This window comes from Sinocyclocheilus anshuiensis, unplaced genomic scaffold (genome assembly GCF_001515605.1).
Source record: "Sinocyclocheilus anshuiensis isolate Anshui unplaced genomic scaffold, SAMN03320099.WGS_v1.1 scaffold140, whole genome shotgun sequence".
Lineage (NCBI taxonomy): Eukaryota > Metazoa > Chordata > Actinopteri > Cypriniformes > Cyprinidae > Sinocyclocheilus > Sinocyclocheilus anshuiensis.
Window position 1 is genome coordinate 2,575,942 of NW_015554147.1, and position 14,496 is coordinate 2,590,437.

General features: G+C 40.4%; 2 protein-coding genes across 2 annotated transcripts in view; one reads left to right on the forward strand and one right to left on the reverse strand.

Moving 5' to 3' along the window:
* Window positions 1-2,513, forward strand: part of LOC107670597 (C5a anaphylatoxin chemotactic receptor 1-like) — a 7,969-nt gene extending 5,456 nt beyond the window's left edge. The window contains exon 2 of the mRNA XM_016463239.1: window positions 1,161-2,513. Coding sequence (XP_016318725.1) covers window positions 1,166-2,239 — 1,074 coding nt within the window. The 5' untranslated portion in view covers window positions 1,161-1,165 and the 3' untranslated portion in view covers window positions 2,240-2,513. The remainder of the gene's footprint in view (window positions 1-1,160) is intronic.
* Window positions 2,514-7,495: 4,982 nt separating this feature from the next.
* The window catches only part of LOC107670591 (dapper homolog 3-like), a 9,646-nt gene continuing 2,645 nt past the window's right edge, over window positions 7,496-14,496 (reverse strand). The window contains exons 2-4 of the mRNA XM_016463231.1: window positions 10,299-10,434; window positions 9,632-9,724; window positions 7,496-8,968 (exon numbers count right to left, since the gene is read on the reverse strand). Of these exons, the coding sequence (XP_016318717.1) occupies window positions 7,620-8,968; window positions 9,632-9,724; window positions 10,299-10,434 (1,578 nt within the window). The 3' untranslated portion in view covers window positions 7,496-7,619. The remainder of the gene's footprint in view (window positions 8,969-9,631; window positions 9,725-10,298; window positions 10,435-14,496) is intronic.

Consider the following 14,496-nt stretch of genomic DNA (forward strand, 5'->3'; position numbering starts at 1 on the left):
AAGAAAAACAGATTATGCAGGAGGGAGATGCAGGGAACAGGGATTGGGTGTTCTGCAAAGAGAGTTGGAGGTAAATAATTTTGCAGTAACTGTTATGCTGATGTTATGGCTGGTCAAGCAAACGTTTGTGCTTGTTTCTGTATGATATAATTGTTAATATATCTATTAAAATACTGATATTCTGGTCTATAACTCCTCCCCGAACTTCCCTCTGCCCTGTATCTTGGTCTCTCATTGGCTGTAGGTCATCGCCGATGTAGTTTTCAGTCAGAACTCATTTCACACCACATGATTGTGAATCGCCGACAGCTCCAGATATTTAGCATGCCAAATATTTCGCGGGCGTCGGCGATTGCCTCAGATCGCGTCTTTGATAATTCACACTGCGTCATTGTCACTCGTGTGAACGAGCACCGATTTGCCTCCGATGTCGGGCATTTGTCGGCGATTTCGCAAAACCTGTCGGCGAGTGAAAAATCGGGCTAATATCGTGCAATGTGAACTCGGCATTAACGTTCACATTGGCATTTTTGACAGTGAACCTAAAGACACCGAACCTAAAGGCAAAGTGATGCGTTCACAACCTGATTGGTCGGCTTGAATGATGTATATATCGTGACGGAACTCACCAAACACCCCAAACAAAAGGTGCGTTAGACTTAAAGCGGCACTCATTAACCGATCGGTACTCTTAGCGCCGATTTAAGTCGAACACACCTAATGCCGTCTGCTGGACTAAGCTATTCTTGCGTGTACATAAACTTTTATTTTCACCACCTGCAAACTCACAAGGAGCTCATAAAAGGCACTTTACCTCATCATTGCTCCACGTTTGCCCTTTGCTCATTTTGTTTTGGTTACACCGTGTCGTCAAATCATGACGCATAGCGTCGCATCTTTTCGAACCGCACCAGAGTTCGTTTGGAAGCGGACCGAAACCCATCTTTTCAGCTCGGTCCGCTTGTTTGGTGCGCGCCAGGGTTTGGATGGCAGCGTTCACTCATGCTCAAATAAACCGCACTAGAGCAATCGCACCAGGGTTCGTTTTAATCGAACCAAACATGACAAGTGTGAATGCACCCTTAAATAACCACTAGACTCTGCTTTGAGGGTTTTTGCTTTGAGTTAATTTGCACATTTTCCTCTTTCTCATTTCACAGCTGAAATGGAGGAAGGTGACAACATTTTTCCTTATTACTCTGATAATGATACCGACTGGTGTGAGGGGGTTAAAAACTGCACCCCTTTTGTGCTCCCCACTGAAACGCCACTGTCCAGGATAGGCTCCCGGCACTGGATCGCTCTGGTCTGCTACCTCATTGTGTTCCTGTTGGGCGTCCCCGGGAATGCTCTGGTGGTGTGGGTGACCGCGTTCCGAATGCCGAACTCTGTGAACGCACAGTGGTTTCTGAATCTGGCCATCGCGGATCTGTTGTGCTGCTTATCGTTGCCTCTCCTCATGGTGCCGCTCGCCCAGGACCAGCACTGGCCTTATGGTGCTTTAGCTTGCAAATTACTCAGTGGTTTGTTGTACATGATGATGTACTGCAGCGTTCTGCTCCTGGTCGTGATCAGCTTGGACCGTTTCCTACTGGTGACCAAACCAGTGTGGTGCCAGAACCACAGGAACACGAGGCAGGCCCGCTGCGTCTGTTTGGTCGTCTGGATTCTCGCTCTCCTGGCCGGTTCTCCTCAGTTTGCTCACATGGAGATGCATGAAGTGAGCAAGACTAAAACATTGTGCGATAGCAGATACAGTGACTCAGGTCATGCATGGTCCGTAACTCTTACCCGCTGTTTTCTGTCTTTTCTGCTGCCTTTCCTGATCATCTGCATCAGCCATTGGAAGGTTTTCATCACGATGAGCTCTGGGCGAGGGCAAAGAGGCAGCGACAAGTCGGCCCGGACGCTTCGTGTCATCCTGGCATTGGTGCTCAGCTTCTTCCTGTGCTGGATTCCTTTGAACATCGTGGATATTCTGCTGTTAATGATGCAAGGACAATCAGAAAGCATTACAGTCAACCTGCGTCTAGCCCATGTGCTGACGCTCTGCTTGGCTTACATTAACAGCTGTCTGAACCCGCTGCTCTACGTATGTCTTGGCCGCGGTTTTAAGAAAAATCTGATTAGCTCACTGCGGAGTGTGCTTCACTTCGCATCCGAGGCACCGCCCCATGGAATGAGCATGACTGCGAACAGTAAGTCAACTACTGACGGGTTCAGAGAGAAGCCCTTATGAAATCTTCGCGTGGCGATATGGATCGAAATCTTTGTCTGCAAATACCACTCTCGGGAAATTATTTGTAGGTTTAAAGAAACGTTTTTCATAAAATGTATGGATCCCTAGTAGACACGCTGCACATCAAAGATGTACAAACTTGGTCACCAATATTGTTCTATTATATTAGCGATAATCATTTTAAACATCCGTAACATTCTCACTCAATTTTTGCAAACACCAATTCATAACCAGTTCCTGTCATAGCTAAGCAGAGACAGCAGTGCACACTCATTTTCGCCATCTTAATTAATCCAATTTGATTTCAGATTCTGGAAGTTGTGTTTATTTGAACATTAAACGTTGCATTCCTATTCACAAAACTTTAAGCGTATGAGGCAGAGAAAGCCACTGTCATTTATGTCGAAAGAGATATAATTAGTAAATTAGTAAAATTTGGAAATTACTCCGTGAAAAACTTCTCCGCTCAGTTCATAAGACAGAAAAAAATACAAGTAAACACGCATTAAGGTGTGGTCACATTACCAAAACTGCAGTGAAATTTTATGAACAAAATTCCTTTGTCTCTTTTCAAAAGTGTAGAGATGTAAGAAGCATAGAAGTCACTTTCAAACCAAGCAGGTCTGTTGCTCAACATGGTGAATTCACATGACCAACTTGAAATGAAGCGACTAATGCCGAGTTCACACTGCACGATTTTAGCCCCGATTTTCACTCGCCGTCAGGTTTTGCGAAATCACCGACAAATTCCCGAAATCAGAGGCAAATCAGTGCTCGTTCACACGAGTGACAATCACGCAGTGTGAATTATCAAAGACTCGATCTGAGAATCGCAGACGTCCTTGAAATATTTGGCATGCTAAATATCTGGACCTGTCAGCGATTCAGAATCCTGCTGTGTGAAATGAGTTCTGACTGAAAAGTACATCGGCGATGACCTACAGCCAATGAGAGAGCAAAATACAGGGCAGCGGGAAGTTCGGGGAGGAGTTTGCGTGATCTTGCGTTATCACTTCTCGCGTGCATTTGGTTGTGAAAAGTAGTTTGCGGACCAGACAGAGTTGTCTGCGATTCCTCCTATTGTAAAGTCATGCAGTGTGTAACCTCCTGTCGCCGATCCATCGTGCAATGTGAACACAGCAGCAACTGAATGCTACCCCAGATAGTCGTGCAGTGTGAAACAACAGTGATCCGACGACTTTGAAAACCATGCAGTGTGAACTTGGCATAAGTTTTTCACCCTCACACGAAACTCCCAATCTCCCGGATTCATTCTGGAATGACTGGATTTCGCACACAAAATGTCAGTCACAGTAGCTAAACGTGACCACTAGCAAAACATAGTCACATTCAAACGTTTACATTCTGGTTGATCGATTATTTCAAGTCTACAAAACCGATTTCAATCAAAATTTCAGTCAGATCGAGCTCAGTTGAATCGACTGAGATGTTTACATGAAGGCCTTTCAGACCGATTAAGCCATCAGTCTGATTATAAACAGGTTATTTGTGTGCATGAGTTTATTGACGCATCCATGACAGTTTTGATTCCTAATAGTTAGTAATCATGTTAATAACCATTTACAGCCAATTTAAAAATCATTTTAAATCCTTGCATTCAGAAGTATTCAAAACTATAATATGCGATATATGGCACATAGCATATGAATAGACTTTTATATCACTGGACACAACTAAAATGTTGTAAATTTTTTTTTTAAGTCAGATTTGCTTCATTGTTAAAAGAATGTTTTGGATTAAATACAACATAGATACAAATGCAACTATTGATTACCACAGAAGAGAGAAAAACGCCGCAGTTACTCTCGTTCTATGAAAGCCATAGGGTGAATGTACCACAGCGAAATAAATGTTAACAACATATCAAAGGTGCACACATAACAATTAGGCAAATCTTTCGATGTGTCTTATATATATAGCATGAGAAGCTGAACTTGCCAGGTGTGTTTGTCCCTCACGGTTGTGAAACGCCTGCTGCTCATGAGCTTGACTAACCAGTAGGTCAGTAAAGAGTGAGTGTTAAAACTAAAGTTGGCAGGCTAGTGCTGAGATTCCCAACCATCACAAACATTAGAGTTTTGTGGCTTTTGGTGTATCATGTGTGTGAGTTTCGAGGCCATAAATGTATATCCACCTGCAGCTGCTTAAAAAAGTTTCCACCCAAACTTCCTGTTTCAATAAGACATAAATCAACACAGAAAAAAACGCAAATTCATATATAGTTACGAAGTAAATCGTTATTATGGACACTCATAATAAATACCGCATTATACTGGATATTATTATCTTGCATATTAAGTTAAAACTGCATAATTTGTTCAATTCAGTGACAAAAAGTGGGGGTACTTATGGCGCAAAAAAAAAAAAAAAAGTGATTCTGAAAGCCTTTGTTTTAATTTTATTTCAAAGTCTAAATTTTGTCTGGATATGGGTTAGCAACCTTTCTAACTGCGCTACAAGGCAGCTAATAAGCACTCCATGGCAATTGAGAACAATAGCCTACATAAAGTTGAGTAATGAACAGAATTCATATGCCTTATATCCTCTCCTGCTTATTCAATGTGTATTATAACTATCATACGTTTGTGTTACTGTAGCATTTGTATCTCACTGCTTATTTGACCCTTTTCTTAACCATTTCTGTATAACTCATATAAAATAAAGATATAAAGGTTTAAACACCCATCTGGAGATGAACTTTTTTTTTTTCTGCTATATGGCCCTGTCTAGGATAATTGTATTTTCCACTCAAAGGTGAACAAATATGTCATCTTTTGACTACATAATTTCTGTCAAGTCCTATATATATAGTAGATGTAAAAAACAACATTATTTCAAATCACACACATGGACGAGTTTGAAAAGAAGGCTCACGAATAAGAGTTTATTAACATCATGCAATAAGCAGGAACATTTTCAAAGACTACGTGAAAATCTTTAAAATACACTGTGAGCATGAAATCAAAGGTGGTGAAAAATTACGTTCAGGCAAGGCATATTTTAGTACACTCCACACTGGAATGTATTTCCACTGTACAGCACAGGTAAGGTTTGGCTGTGTAGCAGCAAGAAAATGAAATATTCCAGTCCTCCAATGCACTAGGTGGCACCAATAAAGAAGTTACGTGATATCAAAGTTCATAAAGTATAAATACTAATAAATTACTATAAATGTTGAAAATTTTTCCCGTACACTACAAATGTGTTTTAACAAACATGCAACAAAATATTCATCAAGCTGACTTCATTCTTATGAATGGACATGGGACATGGTAGGCAAAGTGGTACGTAGTACTGATAAGGATGCCTCCATTAGCCCAGGCACATCCTGTCAGTCATATACGTGTATACGTGTGAGATGAGCCATGAAAATTGCCCCCTTTAAAATGCTAAGCTAATGAGAATCAATTCCAGGTGAACACATATCCCTCTTCATGCTGCAGATTTCTCTGTGAGTACCTAGTAATTCCTGTATGCTTGTTAAGAGATAAAATATTCCCAGGCAAAAAAATTCCCATTCTTACACAATGGACAATGTGACATCATTATAAGCAGCGTAGTGTTAAAACGGCCTTATGGGCCACACTCTTCAGATGGCCAGAGTTCAAGTCCTGGCTCAAGGTCCTTTCCTGATCTTGTTTACCTCTCTCTTCCCACATTGCCTCTTGCCTCTATCTCACTGTCTTGTCAATAATCAAGAAAACAAAAAGATCTTAAAATGGCTTTATTCATTAGGGGAAAGCTAAAATATATAGCTATAGTATTGAAAAGAACGATATACAGTGGTGTGAAAAAGTGTTGGCCCCCTTCCTGATTTCTTATTTTTTTGCATGCTTGTCACAATTTAATGTTTCAGATCATCAAAATCAGGAAGGGGGCCAACACTTTTTCACACCACTGTATATGGGCATGCCTGAGAACTTGAAGCTGAAGAAAGTGATTTATCAACATTACAGACACACAGTCCTTCTTAAAGGGATAGTTCACCCAAAAAAATAAATAAAACAAATCTAAATTCTGTTATTTACTCACCCTCATGTAATTTCAAACCTGTATGACTTTAATTATGATTAATGCAGAACAAATATTTTGAAGAATGTTGGTGAACAAACAGTTTTGATGACCATTGACTTCCATTGTATGGACAAAATGTGTTCCACACAAGAAACAAAGTCATACAGGTTTGGAACAATATGAGGGTGAGTAACTGATGACAGAATCTTCATTTTTGGGTGAATTAATCAATGAACATACAGTAGTCCAATTAAATCCAAAATAGTATGATCTTGTAATGGGTTTGGTGTGCTTAGTGGGGTTGCTTTGTATCTTGTGGTTGCATCTCATCAAATCTTTTATTAACAAGAAGAAAGATACAATAATCCCAAAGGTGAAAATCAGGAAAGCAAGATGCTACTGGAGGATGGACTTATAAACAAGTGTAAATCTGGTTAAGTTTGACATCATGCTACAGTTTCCGAGTCCAAACTCTCTATCAGATCCCAAAAGCAAATGACATTCGGTGCTAATATACACTCATTGTGTGCTGTAGTACTACCGAAAAACCATGATCCTAACCTAATCTCGATACTGAAAACATTTTTTCTAAATCGTTAAAATATTGGTATCCATAACTTTGTGAGGCTGCAGATTATACACCGTGAGTTTTTAAAAGCTTAGCTTAAAGGTGTGCCATAAATGAGTGCTCATAAATGGCTGTTGGGATAGTATTCTTACTTGAGTAGAGGCTTGGACCTGGAAATAGTATTCAGTACTAGGGCTGGGACAATAAATTGATGCATCGCGAATCGAGAAATGATCTTACATCGATTCTGCGATTTTCCAAAGGCATCGCGATTCTCTCTTGAATCGATTCTGAGCTTAGTTTTTAACAGCAGATGGTGTAATTGGATGCTTTAGAAATAGCCGTATTCTGCTTGCTTCCAGTTCCTTACACACGCACCATTTGAACCTAAAATAATCATTCATACAGTTGAAAAGGTTGAAGCGAATTACAAGGATGTTCACAGTGGGCGGTGTTTACATTAATCTCACATCATAAAAGCTGATGTGCAAGTACATTTAACCACTTACATTACTCAGCCAAATGCACAAGCATTCTTCTTCGTGAGCATTTGAGTGTGCGGTTAAAAACTAGCCTAGAGCGCCATCTGCTGTTAAAAACTAAGCTCAGAATCGATTCGAGAGAGAATTCCGAAAATCTCAGAATCGATCCACGAATCACGATGCATCGATTTATTGTCCCAGTCCTATTCAGTACGTCACAGCTTAAGAAGCGTATTACGTAAAGCTCTCAAATTAATTTTAAAATATAAATAGGCAGATATGTTCATGGCCAGACTCAGACAGTGGTCATGAGTTTGAGAGAGCCTGAACGAAATCGCATGATCTTCTTTTTGAGCGCATGTGAGGCTTTAATCTTGACCACAGCATTGGAGGGAATCTGTGAAGAAGAGGGGGACGGGGGCAAGTGAGGGGGCAGTTGCTGAGGCCAGACCAGCCCTCCGCTCTCATCTGAGTCACTCGACACTGAACTGGTTTCTGGAGAGAAAGTCTTGCTCAGACTGGAGTCGGACCCATCGGTCGGTGCAGTAGCGGCCTCTTGCACCCTCAGGTCCTGCTCCATGAACTGAACACTGGTGCACTTGCCAGGTAACTGACTTAGGCTGAATTTGTGCACGTCTTCTCTGAATATCCCCTCATCCTCTTCTTGACTGAGATCTGCCGAGGAGCACCAGAGACGCTGATTAGATGGATACAATTCGTCACTATGATACCTGCCCATGTCCCGTCCCACCGTATAATATTTGTGCTCCGGTTGGGCGGTCCATCCTTGAGAGATGCAACTGTCCTCTGACCGAGAGCAGATGGTCGACTTTGTTTGTCTCTCTCCTAGAGTTGTCCACCTTTTCTCTGGACTCCTTCTGGCTAGGGACTGAAGAAGGGCCCACTTTTGGGATGGAATGGGCTGGTGTTGCTCACGGGACTTGGGAGTTGACAACGTAGGTACGTAGGTGTGATTGCTGCAGGTGTGAATGTGGGGTTTCATGGTGTCTGACATTGTGGGATGCCGATCGATGTATACCGGTTGATGCCGAAGGGAGTCGTTGCTGCTAGTGTAGACTTCTTCGATTCCATACTGATCCATTTCCAAGGAGGATTCTGGCTCCTCACTGCTTAGGGAGGTTGGTCCAACTTGGGCATTGGGAAGGTTCATGTAATATCCATCTTGGGATTCACGCTCATTCTCTTCCTCAGAGAGAGTTGCCCATTCCTGCCATTGCGATTGGTCAAGTTGTGGGAAACTAGGTGGGTATGTGTGTAAGTCATGCCACTGATCGGGATCAGAGTTGAGTTCTGCTGTAGATCTGATGTGTCGTCGCTGCAGTAGTCCCAGGATGTAAATCTCCACATGCATAGCCTGCTGGATGTCTTCTTCCGTTGGGCCATCATCTATCTTCACTGCAGAATCTGCCTCAGCATCAGAATTGAGGCTCATCTCTGGTGTAAGGCTTTCATTCCCATCAGCTATCTGATCTGTAACCCACTGAGGGCTTTCTTCATCTTCTTCTTCCTCCTCTGTTCCCTCGGCAATACCCTCCAGTGGGGGGTATGGGGCAGAAAAAGAGCGGGGCAGGGTAGCATGTACTGTGGGCTCCATATGACCCTGCCAGTCCAGCATGTAGGCGTCTGTCAGCAGGTGAGAAATACACGATTTAGAAGAAATAAAACTATTTCTTAACAACAACATTTCTGATATCAAGGATGCTCAGATATGATGATGCCCTTGCAAAGTATTGCCTTCTTCAAAGCCAGCTATAGGGCTATATCAGGGTTGCCAAGTCTGCAGTTTTCCAGTGGAATTGGGGTACTTTTAAACTGTCGCTGCGAGTGGATTGTTTCCCCGAGGGTTAAAGGTTTGACATATTACATAAATTATATTTGCCTGAAAGGCTTGTATTTAAATATTTTACCCATTTTATATTCTACCAATGATACAACTGTGCCAGATGATGAGTTTTGTGAGAGAGGGGCACTGGTAGGGAGCCTTTAAGCTCCTAAGAGCTTCTTTATGAAAACAGGCTATGTTTATGATTACTACTATATAGTGATAAACACTGGCTGTAAAATATGTATTTTAGGGAGGGAACTGGCATATTTTGAATTTTGATATTTGGGATAGGCTAGTTTTGGGCTATGTTTGATTGGCCACTGGGGTGTTTCGATTACCAGACCTGGCAACCCTGGCCCACATTTTATTGCAGGCACTTTTATACTGTGAGAGAAAGAAAGACCACGATTTGAAAAAAAAATAAAAAATTGGTGTAAAATATGATTAAAGGAAACACTCACCCACAGATCTGGGCCTGTGACAGGAGACATTGAGGTTTGGGGAGGAACAGGAACGCAGTGGAGGAGACAGACTTTCACTTTGCTCATAAAACCCTGAGGGATCAAGATAAATCAAAATCTTATTTTCATTTATTAATTATTAGCTTTCATTGTTTTATTCACAATATCTGGATGAACTGTATGTTTCCGTAATCAATTTGCCAAATATTGCTAAATAACTTTACAAGATGGCAACACATTTCCTAACACAAACACCAGATCATTGCATAACTAGGTGTGCACAATATATCTCTGACTAAATCTGTAAATGATCAGTATCATCCTGGTGCTGGAAGCAGATAAAATCTAGATTTTTATAAATAAATAAACTCTTTTTTTTGTACCAGGTTACAAAAATACTTTAGTTCCAATACTAACAGTTCTACTGTTTTTATGTTTTTTTTTTTTCTACTTTTATATGTTCTTATGCCTGTTGAAGCATATAAACTCTAGATCAGAGCTTTAGTAAGAACACAAAACAAAATATAGCAGCCTATATATTTAATATTGGCCATCTTTTCTATTATATTTTCAGCTAAAACAAAAAAATAAGTATCTGATATCAGTATTGTCCAATAGTTTTGCAGAACACTATGAGGAATAAATGATATATAGGGTTGTGGAGTACCTGAGCTGGACACACTGGGACTGTCCAAATCCTCCTCATTATTCTGCTCACATGTGAGTCCTGTATCCAATCTCAACTCACTGAGCTGCTGTTGCAGTGCCAGCATCAGCAGGCTGGGGGCGCCCTGGAGTCGGTTCTGCAGGGTACGACACAACCATCAGTACTGAGGGCAACTGGAAAAGACTTACATTAATGTATTTGGCAGACACTTTTGAAATCAAGGTATACATTTTATCAGTGCACCCACTTCCTGAGAATCAAACCCGTAAGCTTGGGATTGGGAGCGGTAATGTGTTACTGTTTGAGCTATACGAATGCAATAACACAATACAAATACAATATCAGGAATACATGCATAAATATTCTACATTAGCTGAAAGGATAGTAATAGAGTGCATCAGCATAACATGAGACATTTTTTGTGTTTAAGGAACCATATTAACCTATGTCCCAGACTGCTGTTACTCCACCTCACCCTCACTGCATAAAACATTGTTAAATCTTTAATATTTTAAAAGGTCGGAAATCAGTGATATTACAGCCCCACGAACTGGTTTCTTGTATAAATGAAAAATAGTGATGATGTGTTATACATTTACATTAGAATAATCATAATTTGTGTGACAACAAACATATGTAAGATGGCCTGGATAGACAGCTTCAAGCATGTAGCACATGTGTTTTTGTGTGCACATAACCCATGTTGAGTGTGCTCATGCACACCACTGCCAGTAGTTATGTAAGCCAACGACAAATGCACCAAACCTGGAACATCAATAATTTACCAAAGACAGGACAGATACTGTTGCGTACACTATTTTTTGATCTTGTGGTTCTGGTTTAGTTTCTGGACCTAGTTTCATGCTCTCGGCAGCTAATAATTCAACTATTAAAACACATTGTGGTTGGCACCATGGCACAAGTGAACCTGTGTTTAATAACATCTGTGTCTGGGGTTTATTTTAGTTTTGTTCATGGTTTAGTTTGTACAGATTTTGTCTAGGCATCACAGTATGTTCCACACCTGGCCTAAATCACCACTCAAAGTGTATTTTGGGTTTTTTGTTATATTTTGCTGGTCTATGACACAAAGGTGGTTTGACTTGGGTTATTATTTTAACCGCTTTCTCTATTTACAGTTCACTGTTTTTCTCTACTTATTTTCCATAAAAGGAAATTATTGTTTACACATTATTGTGTAGGCGATTGCACCACCGTCTAGTCAGTGCTAATACCAGTAATCGGTTTGACCGTTGATTCTGTACATGTGTGAAAAGTATGATATCAAGTCTATCAACTTTTAATGTTTTATTCTCTACATTATCCAATTTTCCATCTGTTAGAAGGCCTAAGGGAACCTACTCACTAGAGAAAGAGGAGCATTTGAAGATGAGACTTCGTTAGATTCATTTTAAGCGTTTGGAAAGAGCCGAGTCAGTTTAAAATCAAGTGGGAATACAGCAAATTGGATTTCAAAAAGCAGAAGCCTCTCTGAAATTCTATTTGGACATTGGACAAATGCATCAGAGCTAAGTTAAAGGGGTCATATGATGCGATTTCAAGTTTTCCTTTCTCTTTGGAGTGTTACAAGCTGTTCGTGAATAGATAAGATCCCTAAAGTTGCAAAGACTAAAGTCTCAAACCCAAAGAGATATTCTTTATAAAAGTTAAGACTCGTCCACTCCCTCCTAAAACGCCTCGTTTAAACACGCCCCCACATGTGTACGTCACTGTGTGGGAACATTTGCATAACACGGCCCAAATGTTCACGCAAAGAAAGAAGGCGTAACTTTTTTTCTCGCTGTTGCCACTGCCGCCATGTTGTGGAGACGATGTGTTTCGTTGTGAAAGCGAAACTACTTTGTTTGTCCTTCCAAAAGAGGACACAACTAGAAATCAGTGGTTAAGTTGTATTTACAACACTATTCCAGAACACTTCAACCCAAATATTCAGATGTGTGCAGCCCATTTTACGGAGGACTGTTTCCTGATCCTGGTAGCGTAGCCTACAATGCCGGTGTCTGTTTCTATAAAGTGGGGCAATTCCAACTTTGCAAGGACAGTCTGGCACTTCTGACACACAGCCTGTAAGTACGTTTTTTTATATTTAAAGAATTTGCCTCTGACGATTCAAACACGAGTTTTGAGCAGTGTAGAGTAGCACTTTTTGTTTGTCATTTCTCCGATCACAAATGCAGACATGGTTTTATGTTTACGATCTACGCGTTTCAGAAAGGCGGGGCATAGAGGAGCAACAATAATGTACATTATGTGGAAAATAATGTTTTTTGAACCTTAAACCGCATAAACACCAAATACACAAAATAATGTTATTTTCAGCAACATCATATGACCCCTTTAAAATGTTCTGATATTTGAGTCAAATTCTTGTGTTTTTCCTCTACATTCCTGCAACACGCCATTTCCTTTGAAATCAGCACAGAAGCATGTCCATTATTCAAGACCAAAATAAGACTTAAAAGAACTTTATAATTGTCCTTAGAATCGCTTATATGAAACCATGGCAACGTGGTTTAGCGGCTGAGGTTTTAATGAGAAAAATTAGAAGTATAAAATTGTAAAACAGAGGAGGAGGACAGCGAGAGTGAAGCAAGTCTGCCAGATGTGAACAAAGACCACAAGCATACACCTCACTGAAAACATGATCCAGTTGTGATGATTTCAGAGCTAATATTGGCTATTCAGTCTATGACTTAACCTTGTCTCGTGTTCCATTGAAGATCTTTGATTCCGCTTCACGATTAACTGACTTGAGACGGCGAGACGGATCACCTGCTTTGGTGTCTCACCCTCAAAGGCCTGATGCACAAAAGCACGCAGAAGGCAGCAGTCTATTTGATTATCACAGAAACAGACAGGACCCAAGGGAGATCAGGCTGCATGTGTACTCTCATTATCAAGCTGCCGTGAGCGCCTTGCCTTTAATGTGCCGAAATGGGACACAACCATCACCCCCATTACACACACACACACACACACACACACATCACCCTGCCCCCACTATATATCATCACACACACACATCACTCTAACACTCCTAAAGTACTAAATACATCACCAAACTGCACTAATTAATTTCTGTAGCACACATCCACACGAGTACAGCAGGGAAACTTTGGCCTTGAGGACTGATGTAGTTCGTTTGAACATATGATGTATGTGCAAACACGCTACTGTAATGCAAACACTGATGGGCTCTCAACTACAAAGCTGAACTACAAATACATCTGTAGTCTGGCAAACTGGTTTAAAGCGCAGGGATTGACATGAAACAAATGGGATGAGATGTAAGATTTCTCCCAGTTACATTGCTAATTATTTAATTAAAGGGTGCATGTGTAATTACATGTTACCCACAGGGCTGTGTGAGCACCGCACCACACTCCATCCTCACTGAAGTCGCCTGAAGAGATCAAATCTGATTGTCTTTCTATAATTGGTTAATTAACAGCTGCAGTTTAAATCAGTCAGAAACAAAAAGCATATAGATAGATAGATAGATAGATAGATAGATATCCCCCCACTTTTAATAAAATGTAAATTCGTCCCCCGCACATTTTTCGGCCAAGTGTGTTGACGTAGAGGTTTTCAGGGGCCATAGATTTAAATTCAAAGAGAAAAGATAGTCCTTGCATGATCTGGCGTTTTATTGTATCCAAAATGAAAAGAGCTGAACATTACAGAGTGCAAAACACTCTCATGCAGTGTATGCTTCATTCATACTGGAATCCAAAACAGACTCATTGAACTAATAACTTATGACGTGCAGGAAATCCCTATTATGGACAAAGACATCCAGCTATCTCTGTAGCTCAGCTGAATACAAAACATAAAGACAATGCATGCACAATTGTGACAATATATGGTTTGTGTGTGTTTTTCAAGTCATCCAGGTAATAAATAAAGCATATGAATAATGCAGTGCTAACTGACATAGCATTTATTACAGTGGCCTATAGAAACTATAAAATATATTTTCTGCCTTATTCTGTGATAAAAATTGAAAAAAGTATAGTATATAAACAAACCATAAAACTGATATTAGGAAAATATAGGACAAATATTACAAATTTAATTAATAATACAAGTTATTGGTAATTGTCCAGAAGTCTTATTCTTAGCCAGAAGTAATTTCTTAGTCAATTAAAAGAGATAAGAAAATTAATAAAATCTGTCA